The sequence below is a fragment of the Camarhynchus parvulus genome, chromosome 3 (genome assembly GCF_901933205.1).
Source record: "Camarhynchus parvulus chromosome 3, STF_HiC, whole genome shotgun sequence".
In the NCBI taxonomy this organism is placed as follows: Eukaryota; Metazoa; Chordata; class Aves; order Passeriformes; family Thraupidae; genus Camarhynchus; species Camarhynchus parvulus.
The window spans coordinates 103,961,074-103,980,307 of record NC_044573.1 but is presented as its reverse complement, the minus strand read 5'-3'; the positions used below and the strand labels follow the sequence as shown (position 1 = coordinate 103,980,307).

The following is a 19,234-nucleotide window of genomic DNA, read 5'->3' as shown; positions in this document are numbered from 1 at the left end:
GCTCCAGACACTTTCATCTTTCTCATTTTGGCCACCATTTACTTCTGCACATTAGAACACCCTCTGTGATTGTGCTTGTCGCTGGCCAATCACAAAAACAGGGCTTTTTTCAGCCGCACTTTCTTTGTTCTTTCACTTATACCAAAAAAAGGGATAAACAACACAAACTTGAATCAGCTTTTATTTGACCACAGGAGACACATACTTTTTTCCAAGCCTAGACTGTGCTCTTCTACCATCTGAGACCCTCAAGCAACAGCTGGCTAAGAAAACAGCCAGGCCACAAAGCATCCACAGAATTCTTCATCTCCAGGGTTAATTTCAGCTAATGTTCTCTCATTCGTGAAGTAGTACTGAAACAGTCACAGTCAAAGGTTGCTTATCATGTGGCAGATTAAGAACAGATTTCTTTCAATTTAGGTATAAAATAGCAGGTACAAATACTCCACACTCAAACAACAGCAGTTGTCAGGCCCCACACATGCACTAGATTGGATCATGGCAGAGAAGGAAATAAATCCACATTCTTCAGATCATAAATCAGTCAGAGTGGCTGACAGGCTGCCCATAGGACTGGGTTATTCTCCAGCTGCCCCATGACGAGATTCCCCTGGTGCATTCAGCACTGTGAGAACCAAGATGCAGGTCTGATTCAATTGGATCTTCTTGTATTATGCTTCAAACTGTTGAATATGGATATCTCATGACGTTAAAACATACACAGTTCCATTATTCTGTTCCTATAAAGCTCTTCCCTTGACAGATCAATACCTTTCCCAGCACATATTTTATTTCTGAAATAATTTTTTTTTAATTAAATCCATTTCAAAACAACTTGCCTGAGCACACATTTGAGGAAGACAAACTCATAATATTTCATGCTTATTTTTGGATCTATATTAAAAAAACACCATCCTACTGGTATTTTGCTTTAAAATAAGGGGAAAACCCTATAAAAAGATCAGATCTGGGGTGCAAGATAACACAGACAATTTCGAACATAAATGCTAGTTATTAGGTGTCATGTAGAGTCAGGAGTTGCCATGGAATCCATTTGCTTCTAAACCAGCTCCTCCTGCTGGAATACTTTCTCATTATTATTTCTTTCAGTAGCACAAAAGGACCCGGCTTATAGCAGATATGTTACTTAAGTGTAAAGTTTCTACTGTGACTGCAATAAGACATGAAATTAAAATCTAAATTTAAATCTGTATTTCTGTTTCAAGTGTAAAGCTACATTACTGTGGTCAGAAGAACTAAGTCATTGTAGACTTTTTATAGATTCAGTAAAGCAGAGAAAACAAATTTTAGCTAAAGCTTTCCTTTCAGCTGTCTTCCCGTAAGTGAAAATAAGTGTCATATCTGAAGTCTACTGTTTACATTTTGGCTACATTATTCTCCCATTATCCTTAACTTTTAACATTTTTAGCATATTCATACTGGTTATTCTACAAAACAGCAGCCTTGTTACCAGCTTAATTGCTGATGTCCTGGGATACAGAACAGTGTGTGCATGCTGGACACAGGGTTTATTAGGCCAATGAACTTACTTGTTGTGATGTCTGTTTCAATAGACAGATTTCAAAAGAAAAAATGTGATCATGCCTTCAAACTCTTGACACGCCAATTATTGGGTTTCAATTCTTTTGTATACAATATACTGCAGTGAGGCTGGAGGACAATACTGGAAAGCAACCAGCAATATTGGAAAACTATGCCAGTGATTTGTAGCTTGGCATGTTAATACTTATTATTAATATTATTGTTTACTATAGACATTGACTAGCATTGCATCTGGAAGCCCTAAACAGAAATAAGACCCTATTGTGATCGGCACTGTATGGAGATACACACAGCCCTTGCCTCCAAGAGCTTATATTGTATGGTCCCAGCCTTGTAAACTGATCTGGGCAGAATCATTCTGGCACCCCTGTGGAGCCCCCCAGCCCTCCAAGGCAGTCAGAGCTTCCTGCACAATCTTCCTATATGGAAAATGGCCGGCGAGCTCTGGGTGCAGGGAACCTTTACCTTACAATCCATTCCACTCCCACCCTTTAGCTGTTGAACTATACCCGAACTTAGACAAGTCAAGCACCTCATGGAACTTTGGGCCCTTATTCACATCTCTCCAACTCAAAAAATGTGCTCCTTCTAGGGAGTCAAAGGAAGCTCTGTACCAGGCAACAGCCTTCCTTCTCCAACCCTGTGTTTTCTAAGGCACCATAACTGCAGACAAGCTCAGAGGACCGTGGCATCTCTCAGGAAGGTCCCCAAGTAAGTGACAGTTTCTTAGACAGGCACTACCCTTAGAAAAGCAAAATATAGACAAGCCCATTAGAGACAGAAAATCCTTTGCCCTAGAGGGAAAGCAGAAGGGCCATTGCAACCCTCTAATGAATAGACACAGCCCAATGTCAGTAAACAACAAGGGCTGGGCTGCAGGGCTGGGAGAGGGAACCACAAGCCAAGTGTGACAGCCAGGACGTTCCTCACTAGCCAGGGCCCACCCCACATTACCTGAATGAGGAGAATAGGGCTGGCACAGGGGTGGCAGCCAGGCTGAGGCCAGAGCCGAAGTCATCAGGTGAGTCCATGGCAGCCAGGCAGGGCCAAGGTCAAGGTGGGAAGTCAGTCTGTGGGTCAGGGTTTAGAACAGCACAGTGCCCAGTGATGTACAGGCATGGCTACAGGGGCACTGGGCACAAAAACCCCTCTGGCCTGGCTCAGGCAAGCACTGAGGGCACGGCAGGGAGCTGCCAGGTGAGGCTGGTCAGGGCTGCACTCAGGGGCCTCACACCAAGGTATTCTCCTCACTCTTCTCTGTGTCTGCTCTGACAAGTGTTTGGGCTGTGCCATGCACCAGGAGCACTTTGTGCTGAAGCCAAAATTAAAACCTGACTCCAGAATATCCTAAGGCTTTGGCACATTGCAAAAATATGTCACTGACATCACTAAGCTACTGCCAGAGCAAAGAAATGCTAATTCCTTTTTTATCTATCAGCTAAGTCTTATAGTAATTACACAGAGCAAGCAAGTCCTGAAACTTCCTCCAGCTGCAAGTAGTGGACACTCCTTAGGAGAGGTGCTGTGGGGAAACTGTCCTTTGAATAAGCTCTTGCTTCAGCTGGGTACATCCAGCCATCACATGTACATGGAGTCCCACTATCAGTGAATAATAGTCAGAAATCAGGGTTTAGACAAAACATTTCAACAATGAGGCAAAACCTAAATAAAAAAATATTAACCACAGGCATATGCCAAGCTTTAGGAACACCCTTATCCCTCAGCAACAGATTTAGCATAGTCTGAAGCAGTCTGCAAACTGGACTCATGTTTACAAGTCTGGTGCTGTTTTCCTATGCCCCCACCCAATATGAGCAATTGATCTCACAGTGTTTTACTCAAAAACATCATCTCCTCCGCATTATTTCTGAAGGCATCTATTCACCACGTGGGGAACGCAGAGGAGAGTAGTGACAAGCTTGCAAAATGACCAAATAATTCAGAAAAGAGAAGTTGTTCCCAGCTTAGCATGCGATGCTCATAAAAACAATTAAACTTGCAACCACAAATGGGTATGAGACTAAAACAAGAAAAGATCCTGTTAAAACCCATGCAGGGAATGCTCCCCACCTTGCCTTTCAACAAAGCTATAAGCACCATAATGACTAGGATATACACCAAGTGGAACAGGCACCAGCTCCAGAGCTGTCAGGCAGCCTCAACTCTGCATCCCTCTTTTTTTGGTCTGATCAAGCCTATTCTCTGAAGCAATAGGAGGCTGAAGACAAGAGTTTCAGAGCAACAGAAGGGGGTGGTTCCTCTTGCTATTGATTTCATCTGAAACGGGCATGTGTTATTTCAAAGCGAAGTGTGTCCTCAAGGCGGGTTAAGCTGCTCTCCTCCACTGAAACAAAGCAGCGATACAAGTCTATTTGTGACCTGTTAATTATCAGGTTGATAGTAAGAACAGACTGTGGAACGGATCCCACTATTTTAAGCATTATTCTTTGGGGTGCTGAAATTTAAACAGGCTTCTGCTGACAGATTCCCCCCCGACTAATGAAATAACTTCTTTGCTAATCAAAGCCAGGCCTTGGGAAAGGAGGTTTCAGTGATAGCCAGGGTACAGAGGAAGCCTGACACAGCTCCAGCTCCATCAGCACACACGAGCAAGTGCAGGTCCCACGCTGTACCAGAGGCCTGGGGCAGCTCACCCTCCCCACGAGGGCTCCCCCTGACATGAGGCAGCTCCCCTGGCTTGCCTGCAGTCGGCCGGTACCTGGGCAAAGCCCCCACAAGGACTCTCCTCATTGAAATCCAGCGTGGCACACCAAAACAGATGAAACAACGCAAAAAGGATGTTTCCTCCCCGTCGCCCCCTGCAAAGCTCAGACCCCCTCTACTTTAGACCTGAGGGCTGGTTCGACGCCAGGCAGGTGAAACCACAAACATGAGGGAGGGGGGAACGAGCACCGGTGGTCGGCAATGTGCGGGCCCCTCCTCTGGCCTCGCCGAGCTCCCTCGCAGGTGGGGGGACAGTGCCTGTGGCGGCGGGACGGTGCCCGTGGCGGCACAGGGACAGTGCCTGTGGCGGTGGGACAGTGCCCGTGGCGGCACAAGGACAGTGCCCGTGGCGGCACAGGGACAGTGCCTGTGGCGGCACAGGGACAGGGTCTGTGGCAGCACAGGGACAGTGTCTGTGGCGGTGGGACAGTGCCTGTGGCGGCACAGGGACAGTGTCTGTGGCGGTGGGACAGTGTCTGTGGCGGCCCAGGGACAGTGCCTGTGGCGGTGGGACAGTGCCTGTGGCGGCACAGGGACAGTGTCTGTGGCGGTGGGACAGTGTCTGTGGCGGCCCAGGGACAGTGCCTGTGGCAGCACAGGGACAGTGTCTGTGGCGGTGGGACAGTGCCTGTGGCGGCCCAGGGACAGTGCCTGTGGCGGCCCAGGGACAGCGCCGGGTCGCTGCAGCGCGGCGCGTGCTCGCCGTGAGGGGCCGCGGGCGGGGAGCGCCGCGGGGAGCGCGCTCGTGCCGGGGCAGGCGCGTGGGGCGCGTGGGGCGCTGCGGGTCCTGCGGCCGCGGGAGGGCAGGGGCGGAGGGCAGGGAAAGGGAAGGGGAGCGGAGCGTGGGGAGGCCGCTGCCGAGCCCCCAGAGAGCCCGCAGCCGAACAAAGCCCTCGGTCGCCGGGAAGCCTTCCCCGAAACGCTGCAGGGGCTCGGCGGGGCGCACGGGCACCCCGGCCCTGCCTTCCCGCGAGGGAGCGGCGGCAGACCCGGGGCCCGGCTGGCTGCGCCCCCAGCTGCTGCCGCCACCGGCCCTCGGGCCCCTGCCTCCTCCAGGAGGAGGGAGAGGAATAGCGGGGTGGGGACCAGAAGGGGAGAGGGATCTCACGGGAGGCGAGCCCTGCGCGGGGGTGGGCTCCAGGCGGCGCGGGCAGGGTGCGGCGGGCCCCGAGGGGCGCTGTGAGGGAGCGCGGTGCGGGTCTCGGCTCCGCCTCCGGCCGTGGGGAGTCCGGAGCAGGTGAGGAGGGGCCGGGACCGCCCGGAGCGCCGGTACCGTCCCGGAGCAGGGGGGAAAGAACGCACAGCGCTGCAGTAGAAAGCACTATCAGAGCTAGGCAGGATGTCTGTGAAGGCACAGGGAGAGCAGGAAGCACTTTCTGAAGTTTGTAGTTTCATCTGAGTTCCAGTCCCGGGTCGTTACCGAACCTTTCATACCTGACAAGGGCATTTCAGCTCGGTTCGGGCGTTCAGCGTACCAGGCTCCTTTGGAAATGCAGAAGATAAGAAAAAATGTCCCTTGGGATATCTGTTACTAGCCATGAAGTAGATTTTTTTTTAGCGTTTCTTTATATTTAGTTTATGTTTTCATTCGCTGCTCCGTGCCGCAGTAAGATAGCTTGACTTCCAATCATTAGCAAGAGTGTGTTCAATAAGATAAGGGCTAAAAGGTACTGACCTCTGCCTCCCCTGGAAAAATGAGAATAATCATCTCGTTACATTTATGCCAAAAACAATAAAATTGAAAGGAGTGCGTAGTCAAGAGAAGTGTCTCTCCTCCCTGCAAAGTACCTTTTAACACGGATGTAACGCCAAAAATTGTTTGAAGGAGTCACCTAAAATAATTAACAATCATACTAGTGGTCAATTACTCAAATTTTGCAATGTTTCCGTAATTATTTTTAGGAAATGCATTCAGAAACGCTTATATCTGAGAACTGGTATCCAAGGATCTGTTAACTATTTCCTGTGTTGGAGAACTGCTTTCTCGTCCTGCTGCCCTGAACATCCTAACAACATTAGCAAAAGAGCAGGAATAAAGTACCTAGAGCATGGCTTGAATCTTGAAGGTTAAGATCTAGATCAGTTAAAACATATTAATTACTTCTGAATGGTCTCAAAGAGCATTTGCCGTGTATATTTATGTCAATAAAGCCTTGATGAGGGCATGGGTGAAAATTCACATCACACTCCAATTCACCAGGGTACCCAAGTGCGTGTATCTGAAGTTACTGGGTTCTGAAAAAGCAGTCTCGGTCTCCAAGCGCCCGCACTCCCTCAGGCACCCCGGGGCTGAGCCGCATCTCAGGCAGAGGCGATGCATGGCGGGGCGCTCCCTTCGGCCGTGAGGCTCCTCGCGAGGTGGGATCCCCCTTCTCGCCGGTGCAAAAACGAGGGAGGCTTGGCGTGTAGAAATCGGCCCGTAACTAATACCAGGCCGAATTTTCATTTGTTTGGTTTGGTTGGTTTTTGGTTTTTTGTGGGGGTTTTTTTGGTCGATTTGTTTTTTGTTTTTTGTTGGTTTTTTGGTTTTTTTTTTAAGAAATTGGGAGAGCGATCTGCATCGTTAATTCACCAACGAAAGAGGTGTGTAAGTGATGGCTTACGTTCGAAGACATTTTTCTCTCTGCATAAGAAATGGCCACCTTATTCTTTAGGGGAGATTAATAAACCCGTCCGAATTCATAATCCAATAAATACATCAGAGTACGCCCGAATATGCTGAAGAAGAAACTGGATCTGATCTGTCCTATAGGGAAATGGTCCCGTAGGGTTTTTTTTTTTTTTTTGCCTTGCTTTGATTTGTACAGTTTTTCCCCCTCCCCCTCTTCACACACATACACACGCTCACGCACACATGCTGCAATACACGCTGCATATTGTGTCTGCCTACACAAGTTTTCTACTATAGTTGGAAACCTGTCTCTGAAACGCTTTGTTTTTGCTCAGCCTTTCTTCAGATACACCATTTTATTATGCGCCTTTTGAAATCAAATTGCACTGCAGTACCTGTTTATTCAATTTTCCAGTATTATCTCTTTTTTCAGGAGATTCTCGCCCGAGAATAACTGCATGTGAACTGGGCACAGCCCAGCGCAGCTCCACAGCTTCAGGCGGCCGGAGTGGCTCTCTCCTGCCTGGAGCGGCCGGAGCTGCCGTGCGCCCCCGGGTCCGGCCCCTCGGCCCGCAGGTGTCCGCGCCGCCGGTGCGCTCGCTGCCCTCAGCTCCGCTCCCACGGCTTGTGCGCCGGGTGCGGGCATCCCGCAGGGCTGCCTCCGCTTCATTTGTTCAGCAGCATCATGCACCCTTCTTTCAGGATAGACGGGCTTCACCGCGGTCGGTGACAGCGGCGTCTCGGCTGATATGAAAACCACGAATTTAGCTACTGCGGTTGCCTTTGCCCGTACACCTGGAACGGGGCAGTGCCAAGTCTGATCTTCTCTTGCAGTAGTCACTTGTTTTTGACGAATGAAAACAAGGTTAATATCTCTGAAACGGCCAAATTCTCCCATCATTCGGGAACTGCCTCTTGAAATCTGCTGGGAAATATCATCCCCAGTGTACTGACCCTGCGCTGGTGGTTCTGTGGAGAGGTGACTTTGTCCACGATTGCTGTAACTTCCAGAGCTAAGTGACCGCCCTTCAGCGGCTAGTCCTTTCACATCTTGTACTTTATCTACCGTAGCATTTACACATTCAAAATCTACATAGGGGCTCGTCGAGCCCGAACCCTCCGGCCACGGGGAGAACCGATGCGGTCGCTGTCACCCACCCGGGCTGGAGGGAAGAAACCGAGTCCCAGTACACTGGGAAAGAATCCTCGGTGAGCTACGGGCTTCGATGGGGCTGTATGGGGTTGGTAAGGTGGATGCTCGCGTTCCCTGGTATAAATTAGCAGAAGTGTATCCTACTGATTTATTTATTTTTCCCAGGGTGTTATATAGAAGACATTGTCTCTGGCTCTTGTTGACAAATAAGTCGTGAACTACCTGACAGTGTTAGTCCAGTTGTTGCCCATATGTCTAAATACCCTCCTAGAGACGTCAGTGCTGTTTAGGAAGAGAATTCCCTCAAATGAAAACCAGAAGGAAGATTTTGTTTTTAATCCTTTTCTTGTCCCCCAAAGCCACGTTACACCTGAGGGCTGTAACATACAGGGAAGATTTCTGTAAAATCAGTATCACCTTCCCCCACAGCAGCGATTGCTTTACAACATGACAGGGTAAGAGGAAGGTTCTTTTTCTTTTTTTTTTTTTTTTTTTTTTTTTTTTTTTTTTTTTTTTTTTACCCTTACCTTCACTGAATGCCTTGCGCTCGTGTTTGTTTAACGACGAGTCACTTCGGTAAACAAGACAATCAAAAGAACATTTGAGACTACGTGGATACATTTCTCTGATGCTTGTAGACGCCTGGACACCCAGAGGAGTTGTTGAATGCCTTTCTTTCCGTCTTTTCTTTATTTACCCAAATGAACTCAGGGAAAGCTTTTAACCGAGGGGAGATTTAAGGTGATAAGCAACGAACAGACGGTCTGCACTGCAAGCCTGCGTTTCGAACTAGGGCCGGCCAAGGAGCAAAAGGGATGAGATGCTTCAAAGGCTAATCTTTTTTAATTTTTTTTTTTTTTTTGGGGGGTTTGATGTTTTTCTTTAGAAAACTGAGACCGTTTGTTCTTCCTCGAAATACTCCGACTGTTGCCTGCCAGTGCAATCTCATTTTAAACAGTTATTTTAGCCGAAGTCTCGCACAGACTGGTTTGGTAATTATGTCAGGGTTTTGAGAGTCTGCTATGGTTTTGAAATGACTCTACAACCCTTCTCCCACCACTCCAGGCACTCTCTCTCTGCTCTATCTACTCTGTTCAGGAGCCAGCAGTTTAAGGAGCAGCGTCATGTTTTCAGGGTTATTTTCCCCAGGGGACACACGAGATTAGGAGTAGTCTCGCTCCCAAGGGAAAAAAAAAAAGACCCCACGTCCACTTTGCAGGCAGTTTCAAAGCAGCTCTGTTTCCGAATGTAGGAAGATTTGGGGTTGAGTTTCTCCCTTTCCTTTTTTTTTCCCTCTTCCCTGTTCGTGGGATTGTCTATTGTTTTGGTTTGGTTTTTCTTTTCCAGTGTGTATCAAGAAAATCAATTAAAATCTTTCTCTATCCTTCTCCCCTCCACCGCGGGACCCGATTCACGCTGTCCCGCAGCGCATCAGCTCAGGGGGAAACCTTACATGGTTAAAGTTGGGGATGTCAGGGAGGGGGGCAGCAGGGGATGTGACCGCAGCTTATTTCTCCCAAGCGCGACCACTTGCTCGGTGGGCTTTGGGGTGGGGAAATGTGCGTGAGTGTGTAGAACTGCGGCGATCCTCACCACCCGCAGTCCTGCGGGACCTCGGCTGCTCACCCCCGCTGCCCTGCCGAGAGGCGATGGCCAAAATGTACCCCCCCAACGCCAATAATCCCCCAAGAGGTACGCGGGGAGAAGATGTGTGTGGGGGTCTGTGTGTCCCCACTCCCCCCGGCTGCGCCGCCAGGTCAGAGGGCGGACACAGGGAAAGAGGGGAGGCGGGAGAGGGGTGGGAATGTGTCCGCCTGACGCCACCGCCCCCTCCGCCAGTGGGAGGCCGGCCCAGGGGTGGCGGCGGCCAACGGGACGCGAGGCGGGTCCGTGAGTGGCGTTAAGGGCGGGCTCGGCCGGGTGGGAGGGAGGGGGGGCAAGGGGGGAGTTGGAGAGAAATGAAGTTGTGCTAAAAGGCTTTTAGCCATCAAGAAGTTATTAGGCATTTCTCAGCCGCAAATTAGGGATTCTTCATTAATACCAACCTCGCCCCCCCCACCCCACCCTACCCCACCCCACCCCTCGTTATGTGAGACGGAGAGCCTGGGAGCCGATAAAGGGGATGGGGAGGCGGCAATGTCTGTCTACCCATCGGTGCGAGGAGCAGTGACAGGCGCAAACTTTTCCCCGTGCCATTAATGAGCCAATTAAAGAGTTGGGCTCCTCACCCCGGGAGAGCTCTCTGCAGGCTGCCGGGCTCAGGGATTCAAGGTAGGTGAAAAGAAGATCACAACCCATCACAATCTGCCAGCCTCAGCGAAGAACCGCAGTGATGTGCGGTGCTAGGCTGTGGGTCGCTTCCCCACGGTGAAAAATGAGGAGGGAAAAAAAAAAAAGAAAAGATAATTTGGTTGGAAAAATGTGATGTTTGGGTGGATTCCGGCTCGGGGCAGGGCTGGGCAAAGCGTGCCTCCCCTGGCTGGGGTGCAGCTGAGGTAGACACCCACGATCCCAGCTGAGGAATGAGGACAGTAGCCAAGAGGAGAAATTCAAAAGAAAGAAAGAAAGAAAGAAAAAAAAAAGAAAAAAGAAAAGGGAAAACAAGCAGAAATACTCCGTGATTGGAAATGTGTCCTTCACTGAGGGTCTGGCAGCGCGGAAGGCGGGGAGGTCTGGCCGCCGCCGCGGTGCCGGCCCGCGGGAGCGCGAAGGGGCCGGCGCAGCCCCGGCAGCCCCAAACCCGCTAACGCCGGGAACAGGGGACTGCTCTCCGCTGCGCTTTCCTTCTGGCCATGCAGTGCACACCTGGGCTGGGAAGTGAGAGGGCTGTGGGAGGAGAGTGCGGGGCAGGTTTCTCCTCGGGCGCGCTAGATGGGAAAATACAATTTTTTTTGTCTTTCCCCTCTGGTGGGAGAAAATACTACACCCGCCGGCGGCTGGTTGTTGATTATTATTTCTCGCGGCTCCGCTGCGGCGCCGTGTACCGGCTCTCTCACTCCAGGACTGCTCTTGTCTTCACAGAGAGAGGCTCCGGGGAAGTCACCCAGCGTTCTGGGAGGCAGCCCGCGGCCGTGCGTTTCGGCCCTCGGATTGACAACGGATCACGGGAAAAAACGGGATTACTATGAGCCTCTTACGAGGAGCTATGCTGCCCGCCATGAGTAGGAAAAAAGGCCAGAAATACACCGTTTGGTTGCTGTCTGATGCCTCAATCTTCTAGCTTTTTTTTTTTTTTTTTTTTTAATGCAGTTGCTTGGAGTGCTGAACTGCATTGGATAAATGCCTTCCCCATCTAATTGACTCTGCTTTTCAGAGTATATTTACTTTTTTTTTTTTTTAAGAACATCTTTACTCTTCAATGCTTGTTTGCATTTACACAACGGAACGGTTTTTCTGAGTAATGGCCGCGCTCAGAATCTCAGCCTGATGCTCCGGAGACATGAATTGCAGATGAGTTTCCCTTCCACCTTTGGATGAATCTCTGGAGTTTAAATTGTAGCGAGGAAGCGGGAAAAAAACACGATGAAAGAGAAGTCCAAAAATGCTGCCCGGACTAGACGGGAGAAAGAAAACAGTGAATTTTATGAACTGGCTAAATTACTACCCTTGCCCTCCGCTATCACCTCTCAGCTGGACAAAGCATCCATAATCAGACTCACTACCAGCTATTTAAAAATGAGAGTGGTTTTTCCAGAAGGTAGGTGAGAATGCCTATTCGTCTCTATTTTCGTTCTGATCCAGATGTCATTTATCACTTTTACGGTAAGAAAAAAAAAAAAAAAAAAAAAAAGAAAATAAAAAAAGGAAAAAGGTCAATCCTTCGGGGTGTGCTTGGAGACAGGGTGCCCTCCTCTGTCACTTTCCTCTGTTGTAAATACTTTCCCTTTAGCTTCTATGACAGGTTTGGTTGGAGACTTATAGCGCTTTTGTCAACACTTGAAGGCACTGAGCTCTGCTGCGTGTTCTGCTACAGCAAACCCGGGTTTTCTTTTCCCCCAGTCTTCCAGTCAAATGTTCATCCCCCACCAAGCACACCCGAGGCCTAAGAGGGCACGATTCACCCCTATTTATAGCAATTCTGTGAGGGCGAGTTAGTATATGGGTAAATATTTACATAAGTCCATGCAAAGTCCTAAAGCCTTAGTTCAGCTCTCGAGGAAAGGTGCGGTGTACAGGTAGAGGACACGCGTGCAGGCGTGCTCACACCCAGGCTAAATAAATAAATCGAGCGCACTGAATCACATCATGTGTGTGAGTGCGTTACGTCTCGTTCTGAGGATCACTAGGGCACTTTGAGGGCGTTAATCGGCCTCGGAAAATTTTAGCGGGAGTTTTGCAGCCAGACATATTCAATCCCCCTGACCACCCAGTGCTGCAAAACCAGTGGCCCAGCCTAGACATGACTCTCCTCGACAGGCAACAGTAAACTTCACGTTGACTTTCACAGCAGCAACAGCCGCCTGTCTAGCAAAAGAAAACTTAAGCGTCCTGAAGTGTCTCTTGCTTTTAAATAGTATCAGGATCTAAAGCGATCGTCTTTGGTCTTCTAGATCGGCTGCCAAGAAAAACAAACAGAACAAAGTTAAGAGAGTCAGAATAAAGTTCTTCCGTGTCTCACTCAATTGATTTTATAAGACGTAGGGGAAAAAAACCTAAAAAAACCAAAAACCCACGAACCTTTTATTTAGATCAACTCCATGGAGTTATGGTCTGCGTGAAAGAAAAGGTATCAAGAGGTTTTTGGGGTTTTTGGTTTTTTTTTTTTTCGATCTAATACAAAATTTGCTGCATCTTTTGCTGAAAAGTGAGTGTACATAGAAAACAACATAATATGTCCCCATGAGTTTTCTGTAGCTGTATCTCGACTCGGTTGGCCTATATTTTTTACAAATTAAGAGCGTGTATATGGCCTAGTTTTGTTTTGCTCTAGTTTTGTCTGATTTGGTGGTTTGAGGGGGTTTTAATTTTTTTCCCCCTGTTAAATGTGTGGAGTACTGGTACTAATTCTACTTTTTAAAATAAATACGCAATGTGGCAGTCATTTGGATGGGGGAGGTAATCTCACATCCCCCTCCCCACCCCAGGTTACAGATGAACCTTTATACCTAAAGTCCACGGCAGTAATTTTCAATCCAGTGCATTTTACAATGATTTCTTGAAATAACTTTCCATATCATCGAGTCACTTATAACCAAAGAAAGGGTTAAATGAAACCTTTAAAAATAATAATTAAAGTCTTCATCAATCCACTTTCTTCTTCTATTTGCTCTGCCACCTTGAAGATCATTATGCGGGACAATCCTCTGTTTCAAAGGAGACGGAGTTGTCCTTTATGCTGTCAGCGCATACTTTATAAAAATAAAGCTATTGCAAACCCTAATGCCCATGATGTTCCTAAAAGGATTATTAGCAATGATTTGTCAACTCCTGCGGTCTCAGTAGGCTACCTTTCTGCGTGATTTCGAGCAGGTCTCGTCAATTACTGGTGCCTATGTAGCGGGTTGTTTGATCAGAAGAAGCATATGGTGTTGCTTGTAGGCTGTGAGTAATCATGGGAAGAGAAGAATAGCTGATCCCCGTCCCTCGGTGGCAGCGCAGGATGCCTGAATGCCCTGGGGAACCGTGTGGCGAAGCGCGCCGGGGCCGGGGCCGCTGCCGGCCGCAGCAGATGCTAATTTGAGTGCGGAGGCAGCGGGGGCGGCTGAGCGGGGCTCGGGGGGCAGCGGAGCCTTCGCAGCCTCATTAAAGGCAAACTGCGCATTAGAAAGAAAGGCAGGGAGCAGGCTCGGAAGGGCTTGCCCCTCCGAGGCGCTGCCGCGGGAGGCCCGGCGCTGAGCGGGCTGCAGACCCACGCGGGACCGCCGCCTCCGCATCCCCGGGGTCGCGCATCCCTGCGCGGGACCGCTCTGCGAGCGGGGCCCAAAGGCCCCAGAGCGGGAGTCGCAACGTGGCGTGGAGCCGGGAGGCTTCCCCGCGGTCCCACGCTGGCTCCCTCTCCCTCTCACGTACTTCCGAGGAGGCGGGGAGCGGAGAGCGGGGCCCGGCTCGGCCCCGGCCCCGGCCCCGCGGGTTTCCCTGCGCTCGCCCGCGCCGCTATTGAGCACGAGCGAGGCGCCCAGGAGCGGCCCTGGCGCTGCGCCTGTGCCTGGCCGTGCCGGAGCCGAGACCGGGTGATTTTTCCCGGGACCCCGGGGGACGCAGTGGGCTCCGGGAACGCGGTGGAGCAGCTCGGGCTCCCGTTGCGGGTGTGCTTGTGCTTGTCCGGCTGGTATGAGTGTAGGAAGGCAAGGAAGCGAGGGGCTATTCTGGTTTTCCAGTGCCCCCACCCAGAGGAAAAAAAAAAAAGGTATTCTCTGGGAAAGGAGAACAGGTAGTAGCAGTCAGGGAAATGACGCACGGAAAGGACAATTCTTTCTGAATGGAGGAGTCAGGGCAGGGATGTTGGATGGATGTGCTGGGGTTCCTTTCGCTTGTATTTCCCTGGGGAGGAAAGCGATACATGCATAGGGACAGACCCGATGAGCTGACCAAAACACTGGAGATGGGTGGTAGGAGGCTCGGGAGCCCGGCGGAATGCCATGTCGTACACTTAAAGAGATCTTGGGGGAGTCAGGGTAGAGAAACGTTGTCTCCGTAAGAGCGAGTTGCACTTTCAGAGTAACTCATATCCCCTCTCCCCGGTACAAGAGCGAATTTCCATCTGCCCATAGAGTGCTTGCATAGAGTTGGTTGTAAATAATCACGTACAGAAAGATATACACTCCTCATCGCCGCGCACACGCGGGGCTGGGGACAGGGCGGAGAGAATCGGTGTGCGCTTGTCTGCATATTTTTGTGTCTGAAAGGTCCCTATAGAGAAAGAAGGTGGGTAGATTTCGGGTTCATTTTGGAAACAAGTTTTCTGGGAGTGAAACGCCAGGAGAGTCACACACTAAATAAGCACGTGGGGTTTCCTTCTTACCCCCAGACATCTAAACATAAGGCAGTTGCACTGGACAAACTTGACAAACCGGACCGAAATTTTTCTACGGGCTCTGTCTCGTAATGGTTGTGCAATTCTCACAAGTTGTTGAAACGCTAGGGTTGTTCTTTCTACCCCTAATTTCAGTTCATTAGGTCTTCAGCAGATTAAACCTGCCAAGGACGAAAGTGCAAGACATAGGTTTCTTGCATCATTTCATTACTAAAACACTTCTTTTCAGGAGGAGAAAGCGTATAAGACCTACATTCCTTTTCAGTGATCAGACAGCCTTGGAAAGAGTGAATATCTGCTAATTTTCTGGGGACATTAAGGAAGAGTTTTAAGGGTTGTTTGTTTGTTTGTTTGTTTTTTCAAGCAGAATTAATTAATTAACTCCTGATTTAACGTTCATTATAAATAAATACTAATATTTTAATTTAAATCGCTAATGTAAGTAACGCGGACGCAAAAAATAGGTAGAAGAATCTCCAGGGTGTCAAAGGACTAAAAGACTTTTCCGCCAAAAACTGTGCGATCGCTGTTACTATTGCGGGGTAATTCTTCACTGACCTTCGGCAGTATCCAGAAGGGAAGGGAGAAAAAAAAATTAATAAAACCCAAACAAAAAACCCAGGTGGCACAATAAATAATGTTTGTTTAGGTTTTGTTTTTCTTTTTTAGTTAGGAATATTTTAAAGGTCCTATTCTTCATCCGTGACCAGAGATGTAAAAGGAGGGTTTGCAGTCTGTCCTAGCGGGAAGGGATCGTTTTGATGCAGAGAGGCGTTTGCTTTTCGACACAAAAGCAAAGACTCCGTTTACATAAACTTTCGCCGAATCAGGATGGTTAACATTTCAATATTGAAACCCTTAACCTTGTTTTATTTTAAAGGGGGAAGAGATCAACAGAAAAAAAAAATCCGTTTCCCACGTGGATAGGTGATTTAATGTTGTTTTTCTTGCTGCAAAGGGAAATGATTGAGCATTAGGTTTCAATGTTTATTTTCTTACAGAAGTTTTTCTCATTTAAGCAGCAGATTACTCTCCACGCTGAATCGCTGTTTAATTCCAGTTTTGATGTGAACTTAAAATGTGAAGAGCAGAACTCAACTACTAGCAGGATCGTTGAAAAAACCTCACAGATATATGTTTTAGAAGGAATACTTAATGAGAAGAGCAGGGGGAAAAAATAATATTTCCTTTGGAAACATACAACCATTTTCGCGTTGGAGAATATTTTTCAACTTGCATATAAACGGCGTGTGCGTTGGCTCAAATCCTTCCTTCCCCTGTTTCTTCGAAATAAGGGCTACTTGAATTTGAATCTTCTGGAGAAATGAATAAGTAGTTGGTGCTCGAAAATGCCCTGATTTTTTCCCCCTCTCTCCAATTTGGACGTGGTTCCGTTTGTTTGCATTTCAAAGCGCAATTCCGCTACCTCGTGTTTGCCAAAATCCTGTTTTTCCTTTCTATAGTGAAACAGCCTCAGCATTATTTCCACTACCATTTTCTTAACAGGGATGTTTGTTTAGTCAACGGGGCTTTTCCTCCCTGTTATTATTATTTTTATAAAGAAATAGGGATGCTAATTTATCTCTACTTCAAATGAATACGTGTGATTTACCGAGATAATAAATCTTTACAAAACCTTGCTAATGGCATCCGCAGGCAGTGGAAATGAGCAGCTTTTTTTTTTAGCACAGCTTATTCTATTCCATCTGAACTCTCCGACGGCGACCCAGTCCTTCACAGAAGGCTCATTTGGCCGAGATTTTGAGTTATCATTAACCACTGCCTGTTAAATTAACTGGGAAATCAGCTCTGTCTGCCGTTAGGTGACGGCAGAACGGAGCGCTGGCGGCAGACGATTTAATTAAATTGTTAATCGAATCAAGCTAATTCCTCGATACAACATCCAGTTGCCTTTTGGCTTGCCGGTGACTAGGACGGGCAGGTTCTGCTCCCGTGACACCCGGAGCTGTTGTTTGTCATTTCCCCTGGACAGAGAGGGAGAATGACTGCGTGGGAGATGGGGGCTGAGCTGTCCTGTCTCCCTCTTCCCAAACAGCTCCTGTGCCCCGCTTGTCCCTTGGTATTAAGGAGGCAGCAGTGCCGAGGGGCAGTGAGAGGCAGGAAAGGTGCTTCTTGAGGAGCCGCTCACAAGGTGACGTTCTCGTCCTCCCTGTAGAGAGGCTTTGCTGGGCAGGTTGAACGAAGCCGCTGCCCATGCCAGGGCCGACCTTCGTCGCAGTCCTGCCCAGCACGGAAGGGGCGAGCCCCGGGGCGGAGGTGACCGGGGGTCCCGCATCCCGCGCTCTTTGTGGGGTCAGCATCCCCTCGGCGCCGGCGGGCGAGGGGTGAGCTGCTGCTCCTCCTTTTTTAATAACCATACAGCGGCTCTTGAAAGGGCAGAGAAAACGCGGCGAAACCAAAGAGTACGGAGACGTCCCCGGGCCACGGCCCCCGGGAGGCGGCGGAGAGACCTGGGAAAGCGGCGGCGGGGGCCGCTGCCCAGAGAGGGAGTTTTGAGGAACTCCTGGAAGAGAAACGCTCGATGGACCTGCTGGGACCCGGCGTAGGGAAGACTCCCTGCGGTTGGCCCGACGGGCAGGCTCCCAGCGTCGCCCCACAGCAGCGGGCCGCCTCAGGCAGAGCCCCGAAGCCTCTCCCGCTGCCCATCCACAGCAGCAAGAAAGAATTCCCTGCCTCCGGGCCTTCGTCTCCAAGCCAGCTTCCCTGGGCCTCGCCCGGCCGTGCGGGGCGCCAGACAGGGGCAAACCCAAGGGTTCCCCGGCCCCGGAGGGAGCTGGCCTCAGGGTCTGGCCCCCAAAGAAGCGGGTCTGGAGCTCAGGGTGGGCTCTCCACTAGGTGTTTTTAAACGGGGGCGTCAAGTCGCCCGCTACAGTGAATCCGGATTGCGCTGAGGTTTCATGACGGCGAGCCCGCTGGGGAAATCGCCGTAACTGCTTTTAAAAGCCGGCAAATCAGCGCAAAGTAGATAAGGGCTTGCATCTTCTGGCCACCCCACCCCCACCGCCACCCCCGCCCTCCTTTGCTACTGCCAGACAAAGGACGGGGTCGAGATGGGCTCTGCGTTGCAGATGCTCATAGAGGGACAAGTAACCCGGAGATCAACCAGGGCCAAGGAGCTGCCCTGGCTTCTCGGAGCCTCATTTCCCTGCGCCTGCCTTCCTCCGTCTTTGCCTAGATCAAATTAGAAACGATTCAGGAATCTCTTTCCCCTTCCGTGGGACAGAGGAGCTTCTTGAAACAGTATCGCCACTGGATAGGGACGGTGCCCACCCAGCCCCTGGTTCCATTGGCTGTCGACATCAAGGCTTGCATCAATCACGAGATGAGGGCAAGGAAGGACAGGAGCAGGGCAGCGCAGCGCGGCAGGTCTGGCTGTGCGCCCGGCCTGGGGGACAAGCTGGCGGTGCGGAGCGGCTCTCTCAGTGCCGGCGGTGGGCGCGGCTGGGTGGGAGAAGGCATTTCACAGCCTTTGTAGGAGCCCATGAAACAGATGGACATGTTTTTTTGGTGTGGAAAGCACAGTGGATTTCCACTGGAGAGTGCTGAGAGAAACGATGAATCAGCACGCTCGCTCCGGGCAGGTTCCGCGCACTATAGGTGAAGGCTGTTGGGTAATGATGAGTGATAGTACGGATAAAATGCTTTTCTTCTCTTAAAAAAATAATTTCTTTTTTACTTATTTTCTTTTTTTTCATTTCCCTTCCCCCCTCACAACAGCAGACAGTATCTCGTGGCACAAATAATTTCTCTTCTCAGGAAAAAAGTTCATCGAGTGAAAGAGATTGTTAAATAGGAGGAAGAGTTTGTTAGGCAGGAGCATATAATCCATATTTTGGCAAGAGTATCAAATTCATTCTGAAATAAAAGCTCGATCCATTTTTTAAAAATTTCTTTTTCTGCTTGAATAACACAGCTGGGTGATGCCTTGAGCTTATGTTAGACAGTTGCTCATCATTCATTCGCCAAGAACTGACCTAAACGGTGCCTGTGGGATTAGGTCAATTTTAGTGGATCTACTTCGCCTCATTTGGTTACTAATTGGTTTCTTGTTTTATAAATCGAAATCTCATTTTCAGGAAATTACAAAACCCATGCAGCCAGTCCATGGAGGTAATCCGTGGGTCGGGGGTATTTAAATGGAAATGGTTCTACAATGCATCAAGTATTAAGCAAGAGTAAAACTTCCCCT

The 19,234-nt window shown here is 49.5% G+C and overlaps 1 protein-coding gene across 1 annotated transcript in view; it reads left to right on the top strand.

Annotated features, from left to right (window-relative positions):
• The first annotated feature begins 11,381 nt into the window (after positions 1-11,381).
• The window catches only part of SIM1 (SIM bHLH transcription factor 1), a 48,487-nt gene continuing 40,634 nt past the window's right edge, over positions 11,382-19,234 (top strand). The window contains exon 1 of the mRNA XM_030946548.1: positions 11,382-11,748. Coding sequence (XP_030802408.1) covers positions 11,574-11,748 — 175 coding nt within the window. The 5' untranslated portion in view covers positions 11,382-11,573. The remainder of the gene's footprint in view (positions 11,749-19,234) is intronic.